This window comes from Manduca sexta, chromosome 17 (genome assembly GCF_014839805.1).
Source record: "Manduca sexta isolate Smith_Timp_Sample1 chromosome 17, JHU_Msex_v1.0, whole genome shotgun sequence".
In the NCBI taxonomy this organism is placed as follows: domain Eukaryota; kingdom Metazoa; phylum Arthropoda; class Insecta; order Lepidoptera; family Sphingidae; genus Manduca; species Manduca sexta.
Window position 1 is genome coordinate 8,671,446 of NC_051131.1, and position 21,428 is coordinate 8,692,873.

Genomic DNA, 21,428 nt, shown 5'->3' on the forward strand with positions numbered 1-21,428 from the left:
TTGCATTAGGCGATGAAGAGCAAAGTAATGTGTATTTGGTAAGAGTCCATATATTATTAATGTTGCTGATGCAAGATAAAAACATATTGCCTACAGAGTACATTTATTTTATTAGTAAGTCTCGCCATATATTGTTGTACACCATATAAAAAAAACGGTTCTCATTGTGTAAATGAAACAATATATATACTTCTAATCGCTGCGATGAACAACAATTTGTTAATCATTTAACAATAACAAAGTTTATGAACTTGTAAATAAAATACTTAAGAATGAAATGAAGGCACAAGTTTTAGAGTAATAAATAACTGATATAGTAATTTTTGTTATTTGGGGAATGTAAAAGTAAATTTTTACTGTTCTTTAAACGAGAGCCTCTCGCATTAGATCCCCGTTTGAACTGAATAAAAAGTTATATAAACGGTATTGCTGCCCATTTTGCAGAAAACAAAATCTTTTTAGTTTGCAGGTTGGTTTCTGAAAATTGTTCTATATGTATTGATCCTGTATTAGTTTATTATAACTATATCTATTTCTAATTTGCTTCAAATGTAATAGCTTTAAATTTCAAACAGTAACGTGAAGAAATATATTTCCGCGCACATCCAGTTACACTGAATATAAAATAATTTCCTGTGTAGACGTAAACAAATCGATGTAGGCAGCGAGGTAGTAATATCATAAATTGATTTCTGGATCGGGTAAATCAAATAATAGAATTCCTCCATATTCATTGTACAAAGGCAGAACGAGATTTCGATATAGATTTTAAGATACCTTTCTAGTATATACCGTCAGAAAAAATATATTAATAAGGACACGTGTACATAACCAAATTGTATAAAACGTGTTATCCTAAATTTTGTTAATACAATATATGAATATTTACCTACCTTTAAATTATAAATATATCGTGGTATACGATAATTCAATTGATTCAGTGTTAGTTTGGCTATACATTATATCTTACTTGCAAATAGTTATAAATGCGAAAGTTTGTGAGGATGGATGTATGCGTGTATGTTTGTTCCTCTTTCACGAAAAACTACTGAACGGATTTGGATGATTATTTTGTGTAATTTGGTCATAATATAATGATACATATCAAGTAAGTCGCCAAAAAAATGCTATTTTGGCGTACACTGCTTAATCCGTTGGAGTTAGCCAAAGATGATGTACCGTAGGATTGTTTGTCTTAAATAGTTCTAACTAAATAAATGCCCGCGACAGCATATTTCTACTTTTAATGTGAAAGCCACTATGACCAAAATAGTGAGCCATAAATATAATTAAAACGGATACTTTTTTTACAATACACAAGCGGGATTTTTATCCCAGAAAACTCTCTTACGCGGGCGAAGCCGCAAGCAAAAACTAGTATAAAATAAAAAGTATTTATGATAGTTCATATTTGCATAACATTTTTATTTTTAAGACTGCAAAAACATTACCTCTGAATGAAAGCTTTACTAATTAGTTTGCCTTACAAAGAAACTCTAACAACTTTCGCTAATTTTTGTTGTCTCCCTTCATTATTAATTGCGCGGTCTGCCGTGCATCTGGCATTCACTGCATGTTTTATTTTGCCTCGCAATTCTGTAATACAGAAGTTACTTTATAGTTGTGAAAACTACTCACCATTCTTTTTATAAAATATGAGTTCCAGTTTGAGTTCATGTTTTGAGTCTAGCGCGGAGTCGATTTCGTGGCGGTGTTCCTCGCGCGTGTCGGGCCCGTGGAGGAACTTGCACGCACACGCCTTCTGCATGATGTGCGCACGCGCCCAGCCTGTCAGCTCGCAGAACCCATCTGAGCAGTACACGATGGGGTACGATGGGACTTGAGCGTTGCCCAGGACGAAGTTGCTGTCTGCCGACAAAATGACATAGCTAAGCCGACAGTAATGAAATAGAATATGACACTGTCATTTACTTTCTGCTGCATTAATCCGGATCCATCACTTGTTAGTTGCATATCATTGAAAATGGTAAAAAATAAAGAGTATTCACATTTCATTTCATTTGAATTTATTCCAGCATTTTACAACACAATCCGAGAACGAACCGAAATACCAGCTTGAATGGCACGTGTATTATTCAAATGTAATGTATATTAATGGGAAATTAACCAAGGAGCTAAAGTTTAACTTCGAGTGTGTATGACACACGTAACCATAGAACTTTATTCATATGTTCAAATGTATTTTCAGCTTCACGTTTCCGAGTTGAAGAGAAAGTTTCAATTGCCTTTATACCGCTACGTAGTTTAGAATTAAATATGTGTAAACTAGTTTCGTAAATATAGAAATAGTCATGGGTTAAGTATGCGTGTTGCTACATTAAATGGATGGGTGGACTTCATGTTGGTTGTCTATTTTGTTGACGCGCGACGTGTGCTATTTCTAAAGATATCTAGTATTCATGTTGTATTTCTCGGTTGTATATTATGCCCAGTGAAATCATTTAGGTGGCTCTAAATTTGAGTTCCTAGTATTGCTAATATATTAACCGTGCCATCAATCAATATTAATAGTTTGGAGAATTTGTATGTTCAAGTGAAACCAGGATGGATAAATATTTTTTTTGTGTCATTGCAATTGCGACTGTTACCACTGGAACCGAAATTAGGTTAGGATACGTCGTTTTACCGTATTGCCTCCACAATTTGAGACGCAATGAACATGTTTCTAAAGTTGGATAAGTAGAGCGAACAGTTTTCTCAGCCTAAGGTTAACTTTGTAGTAGCTTATTCAGCTGCTTGTGTAGGGTTTTAAATCCGTGTACTTATGGTATTTAAATTGCTAACGTATTGAAGTGTTTTGTTTCTAATATTTCAATCGTCATATTTTCTTTTGTACATAAATATAATATTATCTAATATAAACTAGCCACAGCCATTTTTCCAATTCCGTGCATATGTGTCACCAGCTTATGAATAAAATAGTTATGTCGCAGAAATCCTTAATTAGGTTAGATTAGTTTGAACTTCGTACAATATGCGCGAGCCGAGTAAAGAAAGCAAGCAAGCCGCGACAGTGGCTGGGGAGCGCCAGAAATAAAAGTTTAAGCGTAAAACTCCTCTTCGTAGATTCAGTTTACAATTTTTTAATTCAGTTTTCATTTAAAAAATCGTCTAAACTTGAGAGTGATTAATTTATAATTGAAGAGTATAATCTTACTAATTACAACTACTTTTGACTTCAAAATCCGGTTACAGGATTTTAATTTTCAAACTACCCTGTTGTAATTTTACGACGGTTCTACTTAGTAGTATTCAGAAATTATATATTTGTAAAAGTTTTTTTTATTGCTATTTTACATTACATCTTTTCATGTTCAACTAGACGTAACAATAAGAAAAAGCATTACAGAACTTTGATAAAAATAAACAGCCCACAATCATAAATACTACATTTGGCTTGGTATTCCCTGAAGAAAAATAAGAAAAGTTTCTTTGACGTTCCATGAAAAACTACGTTAGTGCTTGTTCTATATGAGATACCAGCGAAACTTGATCCCAACACAAAGAAGTGAAGAATGATGTTAATGGATAGATTTCCATTCATAATAAGTATTTCCAAAGGTACGTTCACACTCAAGTGTTGTACAAAGTGAAGCTTGGGTGCTCAATAACATATTTATTATCTAGTAAGTAGTTCTTTCTATACGCTAAAATTATGTAACTGCGAAATATGTGTGGGGTTGTGGAATAAATATAGACTCTATAAATATTCTGTGATAAATATAGCGGGACTAATATACTCGATGGCAATGTTCGTATTGAATAACATTAGGATAAGAACTGAGCATCGATGATAGCTTTTTACACGTAGAGTCAAATAATACGTAGGGACTGTGGCCTTAAATATTGCGCTAATACCTGTCTAAAATTCAATTTATTTTGATGAAACCGCTTAATACTTGACACTCGCATTTCAAGAATTTTCTTATATGCGTATAGGGATTTATAAAAACAAAGTGTTATGTTCAATAATATTATTATAATGAAAACGAATGTTTTTTTTTTTTTGAGTGGCTCACAGCTGTCAGTAACCAACGAATTTATGACGATATGGACACAATACACAAGCCAATAAATACATTTTCTACCTACTTACCGACAACAGGAGGTAGATAGTAGATAGTAGTTTATTGGAACTTTTTTGCACATCAAAAACGTGATGAGTCTTATCGAAAATAGTTAATTTCGAGAAGAATGTCATCTTCGAGTAAAGACGAACATTTTTAAGTCCTATGATATTAAGTGTGTATTTGTTACGTACTACCTAAATGGGTCGGGAGCTATAATAATATTGGTCCACAGTCAACATTCGGCGTTGATATTCCTGTAAAATCCCTCTGCTGCTTGCTTACTACAACGAGCTTCTCTTGTGCGCTGTGATAGAGAAAACTAGTTGGGCGGAATTGGAAATTCAGTTTCACTATTCAATGCCCACGATGCGCCGAAACACATTTAACAGATGACTTAATAATCCAAACGATCATTAATTTTGCATTGAATCTTTTTCTTTACAAAACTGAATAATTTAAGAATTTATAGTTTATAATTATTTTTCTCTCATTACATAATTTAATTTAGTTATGTAACAGGTATGAGTTTTATTGGTTCGCTTATAAATCGGTAAATGCTTACTTAATTATAAATTGTTAAAACCTGCGTTGTATATCCGGTTTCGAACAAGCCGGTATAATTGTGCCGATTAGCGAGGGATAATCATTTCTAATTAATGGACGCTATTTGGACGCAAATTGTCCTTATTTCCTCCAAAGACAGACATGCTTATTGCCCATCAAATGGAAGGTGGTTACCGTTGGCCATCGACTCTATTTACCTTAATGTCCAATAAGATTAGGTACTTAACAGTACCTGAATAATAATATACTAACTTAATGTGCGACAATAGTTTATAATAGTCGCATATTTCTTTTTAAATTTAGAAATGCATGAAAAGCTGTTATTTTACTTCTAAAATACTTTTTTTCTTTGCAGCCGTCTCTACTCGTATTATGTAACTAAGTAGTCAGTTTATTATAAGGAAATTGGCGTTCGTGCTAGTTTGTTTATAAATTTATTTCTACTAAATTTCGTTTACATGTTAACAAGCTGGTGAACGCATTTCAGTAATGCAAATCACTTATAACTGTCTAATTAACAGGTGATTTATATTTTCCTCTCGATAAAGCAACTGTTAACACTAAAAAGATTTTTTTTAACACGCCTGGAATACATACAATGAATAGTCCTACTAATATTATAAATGCGATAGTTTGTGCGGATGGATGTATGTATGTTTGTTCCTCTTTCACAAAAAAACTACCGAACGGTTATAAAACAGAATAACAAACACATAGGCTACAATTTATAACGATTTGTGTAATTTGGTCATACTATAACGATACATAACAAGTAAGTCGAAAAAAAGAATATGTCGTGAAACTGCTTTACGTGGGCGAAGCCGCGAGCAAAAGTTAGTTTTCTATAAGTTTAGGAACGGTCGAGAAGTTAACAATGGCATAAAGAGCTGCGGTTTGGCGCGATTGTACGCGTTTTTATTTATCGTTTGTCTATATTTATTGTTTTGGCATCGATCGAAATAAGATGGAAATGTAAAATGCCGAACGCCGAGGGCGTGCTGCCGCCGCAATGTTTCAGCTTTCTCGAAATAAGTTTGCATGAAATAATTTTGATTGGTAGATTGTTTGTTTTCTGAGAGGCTTTTGAGGTCACGTCAAACTTGAAATTAATTTTTCTCGCTCTATATTACTTTTTAATTGAAATTCGCGAAGTTGTAACTTAGCAACCAAATATGCAACTTGTTTTTGTGTTTACATAGGTAACTCTGGTTTAACTTCTTTCTAAAATGTGTCACTTTTGTAACTAATGTAAGCTGTGGGTAAGGACTATGAATAACTTGAGGAGGACAGAATTTAGATGATGTATGTGTATGATATATATATATATATATATTAATTTTTATTTGTTTTTGCCCATCGTATATTAGTAATCCTAAATAGTAAATAAATAACGAAGCAATAAATTATTGTTCTGATAAGATCTTTGTTTTTAATGTAGGAATAAGCAAGTAGGATATATTTTATATCCGCCCGGATAGAGACCATCCTACAGAAGGTGTTAAAACTGGCCGTAGTGGTCCACGTAAGTGTGTTGCGTTCCGGGATCATATGTATATCCGGTATTAACAGGCCGGCATAATTGTGTCGACTGCTGAGAGGTAGGTATTCAATTGGTACCCACTACGCTAACTTTGTCGTGCTCGTATGAAAATATCCCTTTAACGTTATTAAACTGTACCGACTGTACAATTTTATATATTTCCAAAATATTATTTTGTATTTTTATAAAGCTTGTACAGTTTTGTATCTCTAAACCTTTATTAATTTTACAAATCCACTTTTGTCTCAGGCGAGATCATCTTATGAAAACGTGGATAAGAACATTGGGTTATATTTTGCTTGTAAATGCGACTCTATGTTTATAGATTTAGAGTTCGTTGTATGTTAGACACGTCGTAACCATGACTTTAAAAATAAGGTGTACATGAAATAAAATTTACTATAATTAATTATATAATATTTTCCTAACTATTGATATCTTTAGCCAAAATAATATTATAGTTATAGGAAACTTGTAAAAAAATCAGTGCGAAAAATCGGAGTAGCCGCTAGATTTTCAAGAGTAGTATAGATAAGATTAACAAAGTAGACGTTTAAAATTATGTTGGTAGAAAAAAAAATAAAATACACGTAAGTGGTAAGAAAGCGCTGTGATGGTGTCACAGACGAATAGGCCAATATAAATTAGTAGGCCTATGTAATTACTGATCACTTCACAGTTTGCGAAAATGTTTGAATGTTGTTAGAATTAAACGTAAAAACAACAGGGGCCTTATTCTCTATCCCGCACGTTATTTTGACGCATCATGTTTAGGACTATAGAAATTTGGCTTACAGAATACCATTCCACGCACATTTCTCGAAGATAACATGACACGGCCGTGTAACGCGTTTACACTATCATACAGAATAAGGGCCCTGAACGGATTTGATTTAAATTTGGCACATGGCTAGACTATCTCCTGGATTAACACATAGGCTATTTAAATTCTGGTAATTTGAACACATTGGGACAAAATAGAATTTTAATCATGCTTTTTTAAAAGATTGCAATGGCGTCTTCACTGTACGTCTATAAATCGCTACAGTTATTTAAGCACTTTTGTAGCAGGAAACGTTTTCCACGAGCAACACCTAGAGTAATATAAATTAAGCAATTTCTATAGCTTAACTGTAAATAAAATTACCGAATTAAAAAGATTTGTTTCTCTTTATATAACAAATAATATCCCCCATCCTATCAACAGGTATATTTCCAGCAATTCTTTATATGTATATACGGAGTCCCCAAAGCAATAACAAGAGGTCCCACTCTGTCCTTCATGATGAATTATATCCTTAATGCCGTACAAGTGCCATCACGTAGCTACTTTTCCTTTTACTTACCCTGTAATGTCGGCTCATAGATCTCCTATATCATAAATATAATTGCGATTATGTTCTCAAGTATCAACGCTAAATGACCCTAGCGTTATATCTTCCTAATTCTTATTACAATAAGAACCAATTTTATTACTGTGTGTTATTGCTACATATAATTTCCTGGCTTTTGTTCGCGGCTTCGCCCGCGTGATATACTTTTCTAAAAAATAAGTCCCGCTATATATTTTTCCGGGATAAAAAGGAGCCAATGTCTTTCCCGGGGTCTTAAACTATCTCCATAGAAAATTTCATCGAAAGCCGTTGGGTAGTTTTTGAGTTTGTCGCGTTCAGACAGGCAGACAGATGCGGTATAGGACTTTGTATTTTTAGAATTTTTTAAGAGGAACAATTCCGTCATACATGATTGTTGCGTAACTTTAATCGTTTACATAGCGCACGCTACGGAAGCTTTCAAAACGAATAAATCTTCCCTGTTTTTGGAAACATTTTTGATTGATGTTTCGCTCCTATGGGCCATAGAGTGTTGTTATATAGCATATAGTCTTTCTCGATAAATGGGCTATGCAACACTATAATAATTTTTAATTTGAACCCGAAGTTCCTGCGATTAGTGCGTTCAAACAAACAAACTCTTGAGCCCCATATAATAGTATAGAATATAGATTATTGTTCTATAATTATCAGAACAATGTACTACTAAATAGTGCGATGTATTTTTCACTACTTAATTTTAGAATATACTATTCGAAACCACTACCTTCGCATAGTAAGTTTGTTGTACACATAAACTTCGTTAAATACTAGCCCACTATTAGCTTAGACCTCCTTGTAATATTCAGGCGAGTAAATACGAAGTACGCTGTATTTGTTTACAAAATAACTATTTGCAAAGCCGGTACTAGTAATATACGTTGTGTAGATTTCAGTCAAATGTTTCCGTTTTGTGTAGAGGGCTAAGCTTTCCCAAGTCTTGTAAACAGCTTCCTAGCCCGTAGCCATTTCTTTGAGGTCGCCGGCATAGAGAGAAGCACGCGATACCCACGTTTTATTTTCAATTCACACGGGCGTATCTAAAAATAGAAACTGTTTACACCTTTCGCTTTTTTAGTTTACAATTACTGTGGTTTCGTATTCGTAAGTTACTCTCTCTATTACTTTACAAAGTTTTCTCTCATTTATATTTAATGTGGCTTCCAAGAAGTTTTATTTATAGCGATGTATTAATACATGAATCGTCTTAACTTTGTTAGATAAGTGCTGGTTTCGTGCAGCACCTATGTTTTCCGCTATACGCGAGCCATAGATTTTTTTAATTTCCGTATTAGAAATATTGACGTTGAATTAAAATAAAATTACGGTAATTTAGAAATATGTCAACAATACTTTCATAAACTAATTTCATATTACTCAATAGTGTTTGTTGTCCTATATTATATGATAAGAAATAGCCAATAAAATTCTTTGCCATGATAAGGAAGCTATACATTTTAGAATGCACGGTAGAAGAAGAACACTACAAATAAATTTATTTCGGTCATAACTGCAGCTTAGTGCACGTTCGCAAATCTTGGCTAATTTTACTGTACGGTCAATGCGCCGGCGCACGGTGTGGCAGTGTAACAGAAATAACTGGCAGTTAATTGAAACTGGCGCCAATTCCTCACAATATAATGTGCAATCAAACTACTTCAATAAAACGATACACATAACGTTTAAAGCACTACTTACGAGGATTATGAAATATTTATTTACTCAAAATATACTTAATAAATTGATCTAAATGTTGTAAATGCTGTGTTTCAATCTCTTATGTTAGCCATAAATATAAAATAGATATTTTAAGTAGCGTTTTCTTACAACGTGGGGCCTATGCGGTCTTTTCAATTTTTACTATGACATGCTTTTATATGAGCGTGGTCTACTTTAGTTTAATCCTCGCCTGCCTTAATCCCTTGTGTTAATAAGGCCCGTGGCGCCTTACAGAAAGGAGGTTATGATTAGGTAGCCTTTCAGACGGGAACTTATTTCACCGTTTTCCATGACGACATCCCTTATGAAAACTGCGGATTTTTGTTCTAAAACCCTAATGGAAAATGGGAAATTTTACCTTATTGTCTGTTCGTTGATTGGGATGTTTATTAAGTTATTCATTTTTGCCTCTGATCACTGGGTTTGGAACCCTTTGCTTGGGCTGTGAACAGTGTCCTGGCTTCGTATTCTAGTTCCAATAACTAAAAGTGCGAATTTCTCGATTAGAAAAGCAAATCTACATATCTAGATGATACATAGATGGAAATTTGGGCCCTGTATTACGACGAATTTACCCTATCATATCTCGGAACAGATATAATCACGTACTACGGGTACATAAGTTACCTCTTCGAGAAACGTGAGTTTATGCATTGGCGTATTCGTTCTATGTAGCCTATTCCGCCTATTGACATGTGTCATTTCAGATGTCGACTGTTCAGATGAGGCGAGTGCCGGCCGTCATTAACAATTAAAAGCTGCTTCGTGAAGTCTCATTCAGTAATGGATATGGAGAGCCGTATGTTCGTGTATTAAAGGCGGCCATGTTGTTGTGTTGTAGTTATGTTGCATAGCCTGCTACAAATCATGATATCTGCCCGATATCTTTTTTTTAAGTAATCAATTAATTTCCTTTATTTTCCATAAGCTGTTTCACTTCTATTCTTTAGTACAGTAATATGATGGAATAGGTGTGAAGAAGAAACAGTAACCCTTTTGTCAAAATACAAGAAGGAAAGCTTAGCATTGCAGGTCAACTGCTGTCTATTGTCAAAAAGTAAGGATGGAATTTCTTTTGATTTTTTTATGAAGTTAATAAAATTATGACCACGTCTTACGTAATAAGATGTAAGATGATAAATCTCATAATCAATATTTGTCCACTAACACTCGAGCGACGCCGGGTCGTAATATCATAATATTATATCAATAATGGTGTTCATTCGGACTACCTATATAGAAGCAGGTGGATAGGTGTCCTTATGTTGACTCTTTCATTACGCTTGACCGCGCAGCACAAATTTGTTTTGGTACTTACGCGTGCCATCGAATCGTGTTGCGATGGTGTCTAGGAAGGTGTTCTGGGGCGCGAGCAGCCCCTTGCGCACGGGCATCCCCCCTCACAGCGCACCTCGCGCACACGCTTTACCTGAAACAACAAAGAAATACTTAAACATAAGAAAACAGAGATTTTTTAGAAATCATATCATTTATGATTTCGAATTTCGTGTTTGCCTTCGAAATGATGGTGAGATCTACTACTGTCAAGCTAAACCAATGGAGCGGATCAGAGCGGAGAGCCATCTTAATTCAATCTTTATTTATAACTAATTCGTTTGGTGGCTATAATTTGGTTGCTAAAATTTAGGTAATAGCCGTTGATTTAGCTCTGGCGTTGTTTCTCTGGATGGCTGTGCGTACTGTACATTATTATCACTTTATTGACTATGAAAAGTTGATCGCAATCTTAACCCAGGCTGATTGTTAGCCTATTGGCTATAATATAGAAAATCTATACAAAACATCAGAAACCTTTTCGGTCTGTCACTTTGGCTTTAAAGACAGACTCGCGTTTTTTAGCGGAAAGCAAATTTCACAACAAATAAGGGTAAAACAACGCGACGAGAGAGAAGAGGTAGCTCGCGGGCCGCGTGCAGTTTTCCGCCGGCCATTGTTTCATTTGTATCCTTATAATATATTACACATCGTATTTCTTTACACGCTCTGTAAAAATTGCGTGTTTTGATTTAAAAAAGCCTAACAAAGTGAGGCAGGCTTGACGCATAAATATTTGGCCGGATGTGACCCTAAAAAGGTAAGTATTTCCGGTATTAGCGGGACCTCTGGCAACCCTAATTGGACACAGTCCAAGTATCTTTGATCACTGTTGCCATGATCAAAGCGTCAAAGCATTATTAAATGCACTTGGTCCAAGCGGACTTTGCAAGTGTTACATCTTAATATATCAATCGGTCAAACGCCCAAGGGATAAAAATAGAGCAGAAATAAGAACATGTAGATAGGAAATGTTTATTGTTTCTTAATTAACTGTAAGGCATCTTACCGAAGAATTTCATCTAGAATGCAAATATACTAATGGTTCGAGTTTTCTTTTGACATTTTCATCCACGTTTTTTATAATAGATTCATTATCTTCTTATTCTTAGTTGAGCGCTCTTGATAGAGTGATCGTGGTTATCTCGATGGTGATACACGGGAAGTTGTCGGCATCGTCAGTTTTCTCGGCGATGTTCGCAGATATGCAATCATTATATTCGTCTTTCAATTAAACGATCGTACTTCTGAAGTTAACGATTCAAGTAATTTTAATTGTTGATAATTTTAAAGATCAAATAGAAGGTTACTGTTACTCATTTATATCTACAAGTTTATACATTATTATTATTATTGTTATTAGGTAACGAAAAAAATTAAAAATATTAAAAGAAAATTTGAAATTATTGCTTCATTGATCTTGTAGAAGTATGCACGTACATGAGCAATGAAATAAAAGAGAGTATATTTATTCTTATTCATGCAATACATTCTCATTCGTCAATACGTCGATAGGCTCGTCCTCCAGCACATAGATATAAGCTTGAGTGTTATAAGTGTAGGAGCGTTAGTTGCACCTCTGCTTAAACCATCCAATAAAGGCGTGATTAGATTTGCATTTGCGCTGAGAAAGGTTTAATAGTTAAAATATGGACATCCTTGTAATCATTTTAAGTTGTACCGTTTTAGGACATTATTGATTTTATTTTAAAACAGTTCATTTTTTATCAATTAATCCAGTATTTTAATTTATTAAGTAAGTAACTAATAGCCGATATTATTATTATTAGAGATTTGTATTTCAACTGTCCAAAGCCTGTCAATGGCCAGTTTGCCAAACTTAGATGGCTGCCTTCGCAACAGTGATCAAAGTTAAGATATTAGCTATATTTATGATGAGATTGAAGCATCTGTTTTGACTTATCTCGGGAACGATTGGACCAACTTTTATTAACCTTTCATACGCAGGTATTTTTTAGACTCGTTTCGGTTGTAATTAAAATACATTCTGGGTAATACGAGTTTAATATAAGAAGTTATATAAATTACTTTTGAACCTGAATGACGCACGTTCATTATGCGCAAACTGATTGTTTTAAACTTTAGTTTATCATAAAAAAGGAAACATTTTTCAAAAGAAGGTCTCTAGCATTCTTGTTTCGGTGTTATTGATTTTATATAATTTAATAAACAATTGTGCGTCGAAACTCACGACAACTGATTTGTTACTAAATAATCACAAATATACATATTCTCTTGAATTCGTTGTGTCATATATCAGGAATTACGTGAAACTTTGGTCCCACAGCAACCACATACGGGACAAATATTTGCGGATTTTGTAAACATTTGCCCTGATGCGGGACGTAAACCGAATAAGGATCCCTATTTAACAGTTCATGCCAACAATTTTAAATCGAGAAATTCGCCAACATTATTACGTTGCAGAGGGCCAAAAATACACACTCTTCAAATATAACTGGAGCAATTAATTCACACCTGGTAAATTTAGGTTAACGGGACAACATTGTGTAATTTGGTAACATAAGTATTATATGTAATTTTTAGCAGAAATTACATCTCTGTTAATAGATGTCATTTCTGACAAATAATATAATATAGAGTGAGTAATAATGTAAAGTATTATTATTCCAACTGTAAAGTCATGATGTTGAACAAAGGAAGTATTTTTGAGAATGCAGTGGTTGTAAATCATATAATTATATCCTCATTTCAAAAATAAACAATAACATAATGTACTCTCGGTAGGAATTAGGTTGCACGTGGTAGGTGCTTATTTTAGTTTGAGCGTAAATAGCGTTTATTCAAGCGATTTCATTTAAAGGGTAAATTCCGTTAAAATGTTAACAACATAATTTATTTAAAATATTCAATGCATCTAATATTATCAAGTATTGTAGCAAAATTATTTTTATGAACGTTTTATATTGTATTACATAAGATCTGTATTACAGAAAGGGTATGTAGAGATGTTATCGACTGAACGTTGACTTATTACCGCCCCATAATTGTACCTTCTTATCAAACAGCAAATTATATTAATTGTATTTGGCCCGACTATGAATGGAGTACAAACGCATACCGAGGAATGATATTGTTAATATCAAAATTGACTTTTATAGTATCGAACTCGGGACCTCAATGCTCACCGATTTGACAGCTTAAGCCGCCCAACTCTCGTAAATATGTATGTATAAGAATAATATCGTTTCATAATTAAATTTCTAACCAAGGTGGCCCATATAGTGCGCCGTTAGAATACGATTACAGCCTTTCCACCTATCGTAAACTTTTTATGTTTCATAAATATTATAGCAGTAAATGTGAATGAATGGTTTCCCGAGGTTATGTAGCCCGCGTTATCCGTGCACTTTGACATAAACAAGTGTTATAGCCAGGTTAAAGAGAAAGCGTCATAGCGCCCGTACTGACGCGATGTCATGACGTCGCGTAGTGATATTACTTCCAGTTATGTTGGGCTGTGTAGTGCACATGGTCGAAATAGCTCGAGCGTTGACGCGACATTTACAGGCAAAAAAAATCTTATTTCATGACCACAGTCACGGTGCGTTGTAGTTTTCTTGAACTCTTTGTTTACTGCTCTTTAGGGATATTATTTACTGCCAATAGTGTATATAAATGTTTAAATACTAATATTTTTAAAGAAATAAACACTCCATTATTTCGTTTTTAATATAATGTTTGATGAACTACCTTGGGAGTGATTTTAGTGTTTAGCTACCTCGAAAGTTAACGTACGTTATTGTGCGAAAATATTATTATCTATTGATATTATTAAGATTCATAATTTTGTAGTCGATATAAAAAAATGTAACTCTGAAGTAATCTGTAATTAGATTTCGTGACTTTTTATTCGTATTCGTTAAGAATTAATTGACTTTTAAGACAGAGGTACCTGACAGGCCCATTTCCTTGATTTATGAAAAGGCAAGATCCGCTTTGAAGTCACCACCTAAAGTTTTTAATAATTTAATATTTAAAATAATGTTCTATTTCGTTAATTTTTGCGTAGATCAAATTTTAAAGAAATATTTCACCCGATATTTGGAAAGAGGGGTTGTAGATATATTATTATCTAAGACATTATTATTTTGTACTCAACAACATTAGTATTGGAGCCAAACAAGAATTAAATTCATTAACGTGAATATTTGAGAGGTGATATTTATTGTATAAGATATCGTGGCTCAGTTTATTGTTACTCAAGAACGGAACAGTGCGATTTAGATGCGGATAAGGGATACAATAAATCACAGACGTTCCGATTTTGCTGATATTTATGATTTATTTTTATACATTCTTTATTTGGTACTGGTAGATTAGCAACATGGATTAAAATATACCTTATAGAATCTTAGCTCAAAATATTCAGACGGTTGGTAGTTCGAAACAAACCTAGAAATGGTTTATTTAACGATACAAGGCCGTTGGACACTCAATATATTTACTACCTGAAAAATATCAGTCAGTCTCGGCTTTTATCGAGGAAAATGGCTTATTTTGAAGGTCCCTCCAGATCAATTTGGAAATATCGCAGATAAAAACTGCTTGGACAAATTATTACGCGGTATTCCAAGCGAAGCCTCGTCGAGTCGGTACAAATTAAAAACGTATTCTTTTATCCGAAATCCCTCATAGGTCGGCAGTCTCGAGTAAATTTCGGTCCTTATTTCATATTACTGATTTTACTAAAACTCCTAAGTTTGTTCACGTTTACTTCACGAATTCAACAACCGTTTAAATTAATTGGTTCAAAACTTTTTTAACGATAGACATGAAAATCGTGATTAATTCTAATAATAAAGATAACAATAGCTCGTTTTATTAACCGAGATGGATACACGGAACTGTCCTTAAAGCAGTAAAAAGTCGATAAAATAGAAATCAGCTGTCGAAATATCGACTCTTTCTCGCTAAACAAATCTAAGATACATTATAATGAACTAGTAGGACGCCCTGCTGCACGATGGACCGACGATTAATTGATAATGACCTATGAAATCAGAAGAAATGAGTACAACTATTGGTCAAACACTGGTCGAAAATCGATCGCGATTCAAAGATTTTATTTTTCTGCGCTCTATATGAACTTTAATTGCTAAAATTAACACTACTCCGTGCCCACAATGTTCTTACAAAGGGATATTATATTTTTCTTGACATATTATTATGTAGATCGATTCTTATTATATATACTGAGGATTGAGAACAGTTTACTGCCCATCAATACCTCCGATACCCAGAGTCTAGTAGAGTTTATATTACCTTTGAAACATTTTAATGTACCATGTATGTTAAAAAAAGCGGCGATAGCCTAGTTGGGTGCGGAACGGACTGCCAAGACGAATGTCCGCAGGTTCAAATCTCAAGGGCACACACCTCTGACTTTTCTAAAGTCATACGTGTGTATTCTTTGTGAATTTATCGTTCGCTTTAACGGTGAAGGAAAACATTGTGAGATAACCTGCACATCTGAGAAGTTCTCTATAGGAATTTCGAAGGTGTGTGAAGTCTACCAATCCGCACTAGGCCAGCGTGGTGGACTAAGGCCTAATCCCTTTCAGTAGTAGAGGAGGCCCGTGCTCAGCAGTGGGCAAGTATATAATACAGGGCTGATATTATTATTATTATATATTTAATGTACTATTATCGCGCTGGGTAGTAGAAATGTGCGCTCATATTTTGATCCTGCTTATGTCTGAAAACCATATGACCTCAAATAGGAAAACTTTATGTTTTAGCAATTAACCAAGTTTTATTATATCTCAATGAATTTTAGTAGATTTCAGCGAAATAATGGGAACGAAATAAGGAATAAATTGAGGGAGAGAAGGTAGACAGGTATCCAAACATCTCGTCAAAGACTCCATTAAGGTCTCCGCAACGTTTAGCCTTGTAGACTTTTTTTTTATTGCTGCCTGAATGACGAGACGAGCTTGCCGTTCGCCTGATGTTAAGCGATACGACCGTCCATAAACAGTCGAAATATCATCCAGCACCTTGAATTACAAAGTATTGTTTGGTATTCCACTGCGTTCGCCATCCTGAGACGTAAGATGTTAAGTCTCATATGTCCAGTAGTTACACTGACTGACTACTAAAAAGAAGAGTTATCATAATCGGATCTCTGTTTAGGTTCATATATTAATTTTATAATGATCATTAATTAATAAAGATGATATAAAATTTTGATAATATGCTATATGTTTACTAAATTCACTATGTATTTATTTTTAATAAATTCATTTCGCACCTACAGGGAAATTCCAGAGTGGAATTTATACGTTCGCAAATTCCTCGACTTCTAGCAATATTAATTAGGAAGTGTCAAGGCGTCGAATAACATTTGAGAAAGAAATATTTGTTCAGTAAGACGGATAACACCCGTGCTCGAAACTGCCTGAGGAATTTCGAGATTTGAATGGCTTAAGCCACCAGGTATAACAAATAGTCTTGTGAATTATGCTAGGAGTTGAAAAAATACTTTTATTTCACTTATGTACGTCTATTGGATACTACAGTCAATACTTTTTCATGTAGGTATGCAGCTAAAACTGGATAAAGAAGGCGATTAAACGTAAACTCATAAAAACTCATGTGAAGTCGTGTACACAGCTCGGAACTTCGTATTATGCAACGAAACAAAGGAAGTGTACGTTTTCATAAACAATTAACTAGATAAGCCAAACGTCTAGTATTCAATAATAGTATATATCATAATGGCTTCAATTCAGTAACCCAGGTATTTTATTAAAAAATCTCAACATAGCGTTTATTTGCATCCAACTTGACACTGCTTTTAATTACACTGACTTCAACGTGCTTCAAAATGTAATGAAGTTAATTTTAAAGCGATATATCCACATTGTAACCGTTAGTCTACAGTTTAAATAAGCCGAATCCACCAATATCTACAGATAACCCAAATGCCAATATTCGATCGAAGCGCTATGAAACCATGTCTTAGTGGATCAAAGACTATAAATCTTTAGTACAAAATTTACTTGCAGATCGAAGCTGTGTCATGGCATTTAATAACAGCGCTAATACTCGGAGTTGTGTTTCACAGGGACTGTCAAAGTTCCACCTGTATCTAATTACATCCATCCTTTGAAAGGAAACTGATATTAGGGGAGATGAAGAGTATCAAATAATTATTTTGTAGCTGTAGTTGTGTAACTGTGTTAAAACTTTCATCTACAAACCGTTTGTTACCTATTTTATTTGACTAGTTATATTAAAGATATATTCGTATGAAGTAGAGGGAGAAACGGTTGTTTTGAATGGAGCGTATAAGAGTATGGTAGATTTTCCCTGAATTTACTGCAATAAATTCCTTTTACATATATATATTTGATATATCGTTTCATTACAAAGAGATTAATTATACTTTGCGGTAAGGAAGTCTAAAATCAGTAATTGCTTTGATTGCTTGTATTCAGTTCAGTGGATTGTGTAAAACATTTTGTACGCGATTGAGAGATTCTCTTATGCCCGTTCCCAATAGTCTATCTGTGGAGTCGTTTTATTTGAGAGAGACTTGTATTAGTCTTCCATTTTACAGTCTCAATAAATTACAGACATAGAGACGACTGAGCTTAGTCTTAAGAAAATTTACCAATTTACCACTTGTACACTTGAATGTAGAATGTATAAGTGTCGGTAAAACTGGTGGTAGGTCTCTCACATGTGAGAGTCCGCCTGGGTAGGTACCACCGCAATATCCAATTCTACTGCTAAGCAGCAGTGTGTAGTCACTGTTGGGTTCCGGTTTGAAGGACATTGTAGCCAGTGTAACTACTGGACATAATAAGACTTAACGTCTCATGTCTCAGGATGGCGAGCGTAATGGAATATCAAACAATACTTTATAATTCAAGGTTTATGGGCGGTCGTATCGCTTACCATCAGGCGAACAGTAAGCTCGTCTCGTCACTTTAAACAATAAAACAGAACATAAAAAATAATAAAAAAATCCAAACGATGGTACACGCTGAAACCGGCTCTCGTCAGATACTTTCACAAAAAATGTTTTTATTTTTAGACTAAATAGAGTTTAGTTTGGAATTTGAAACATTTTAATTATTCTTTAACGTTTGGATTGTTGATGCTGTTGTATATACGAGTGCAGTTTCTGTGATGTAGTTGACTGACTCAAGTTTACTAGTTTTCCCGTTGTGCATAGTTACGAAGTTGTTATAGCATAATTAATGGTATCTTTAACCAAAGGACTTAAATAGTAATAGTTTGAATATGGCTTTGGTTACGATGGTAAATTATGTTAATTACCGAACAGAGCTAATTTGATTAGACAATATAAAAAAGAAACATCGAACGTTTAAGACTATATCCTACTGATATTATAAATTCGAAAATTTGTGGAGGATGGACGTATGGAGGTATGTTTGTTCCTCTTTCACGAAAAAACTTCTAAACGGATTTGGATAAATCTTTACAGTAATATTGTTTATACGTTAGAATAACATATAGGCTACAATTTATAATGATTTTTCTAATTTGGTCATAATATAACGATACATATCAGGGAAGTCGAAAAGAAAATTATCCCCGAAATTTCCATTACGCGGGTGAAGCCGCGAACAAAAGTTAGTATAACATAAATTCTTGGACGCAAATGAATGTGAAACAAAAATTAAGTAGATCATTACAACTCGACTACAAAAATATACCTTAAAATTTAATAAAATTCTTAATCAAATCACATCCCGAATTTGGTGCTTGCTATGATACGGTATATCCTTAACGGGTATAAGTAAACCAGTAGCGAAGGGTCTATATAACCCTAATGATTTCTTATGTTTACGCGAATGTTAGACATTAAAATTGAAGTCCCCCCCGTGACCATGAAGGCTGCAAAGTCTTCGAAACGTCGGGAGAAAATAAAACACTAATTACCGCGATAGAATCCGAAAATTAATTTAATTTCAATGTCTATATAACCCGATTCCTGCTGGCTTCCTTTTCATAATTTATCTAAAATGTAATTATCATTAGTACGATTTGCAAACCGCATTTATGCATATTAATATTACCTATATGTAGTGTCAGGTTTCCTTTCAGAAAATTTCACCCTTCGCTACTAGAGTAAACATCTTATGTTCGTAAAGCTTCAATAACATTTGTACAAAATAATAATTAAGTATGGTTGCCAAATTACTCCAAGCTGTTACCTACTATAAACTTTAGTAACCTTTACATTACTCTTTTTTTCCTGCCCGCATAAATTAAAAATTAAAGCATGAACTTTTTAAAATTTGTGTTCATATTTTTCTGGCTTTTATTGTGCCCGTCATATAAAGCGTAGCAATTTTATATAACGTCATACTACGGTTTTAATTAATTGCGCTACCCAACTCCGATCGGTAACAGATTATTTTATCAAAAAAACTCAATATGTGGACAACTGGTCGAACCCATGTTGTGTACTTTACATACAAACATTTCAAATTGTAATTCTGTAACGTATTTTGTAGTTATCATGTGGGTAAGTGGAAGAGTAGGTAAAGACTTTGGCAAGAGAAATATATCCAATTTGCCAGTGTAAGTATAAATTGTCGCAAATATTGTGCAAATCTATTAGATACAAAATAGCCATTCCATTTAGCTCATATCCTGTTTCCGAGCAGGCTTCCGGCCACTTTCATCCACGAGTAATTTAACAACGTCTAAAAGTTACAAATATTGTAAATAGTTTAAATTAGCCTCAGTCGCACTAAGAGGTATACATGTAGATTGTTGTGTGATACAGTTCAGTGGTTCATTGTATAAGGCTATCATCAATCTTTATGGCACCCCTAAAGTTAGTTGGGAGCGCGCCCCAGCTATTGTTTTCAGAAACTAGCTACGAAGGTTGATAGGAAGTGTAGATGATCGGTGAAGCGACTAATTTGAAGGTCCTATATATTAGTTAAAAGACAATCTTTTTTATCACCCAACCTATTTTTTTCTGTGCTGTGCCATAAGGCACGCTAAATAACCCTATAATTAATTATGATTTATTATCAACTAGATCATGGGCATTTGATATTAAGTTGCTTTTATTTGTCACGTGAAAGCTGTTTTAATAAAAATAGTCCTTGAATAACCGATACATAAAGAAGCAGATGAATATGATACTGTAATGGTTGCCTTCTCCAAGACCAACGGGACCTTAATAAGCCATTTGTCTTCTCTAATGTTGGCCGTGACCTTAAGAATCCTCAAAAATCTCTCATTATAACACTGCTAACTCGTTTTACTCGCCCGCTCGTATTCACATCAGTGAGTCTGGCAAAGCCATATTCAACCGAAATTTTAATTAAAATGCGGGTGGAAAGTATGCGCTTTTATATAAGATTTTGGAAATACGTCAGCATGTCGTGAGGGATAAAGCGGACTCATGTCGAGATATCTCTTTTATTCCATTAAAACCCCACAGAAGATATTGCGTCTGAGCCTTAATCCTTTCAAGGAAATTTGTAAACCTTCCATTTCAGCGTTTTATGGTATTTTTCACGTGATTTCGTGTTTTACGATATATTAGAGGGATTGCCAAAATATAGATTATTTTCTTGTATCCTGGATAGAGAGCATAATACACAATGTGTAAAACCCGCCGTAGGAACCTCGTCACTATTTTTCCAAGACCAACATGTGCATGCCCGGTTTCGAACAGACCCGCATAATAGGGTATTTGACTTATTTTTATTTATAACTTTTATAAAATATGTTCGTTGCATGAATTCTAAAACAGAAGAAGTCATT

At 34.2% G+C, this 21,428-nt stretch overlaps 1 protein-coding gene across 5 annotated transcripts in view; it reads right to left on the bottom strand.

The window, feature by feature from the left end:
* Window positions 1-21,428, bottom strand: part of LOC115443458 (potassium voltage-gated channel subfamily H member 8) — a 78,467-nt gene that overhangs the window by 17,191 nt on the left and 39,848 nt on the right. For all 5 annotated transcript variants that reach the window (XM_030168870.2, XM_030168869.2, XM_030168868.2 and 2 more), the window contains exons 3-4: window positions 10,606-10,716; window positions 1,639-1,869 (exon numbers count right to left, since the gene is read on the bottom strand). In XM_030168870.2, coding sequence (XP_030024730.1) covers window positions 1,639-1,869; window positions 10,606-10,681 — 307 coding nt within the window. In that variant the 5' untranslated portion in view covers window positions 10,682-10,716. The remainder of the gene's footprint in view (window positions 1-1,638; window positions 1,870-10,605; window positions 10,717-21,428) is intronic.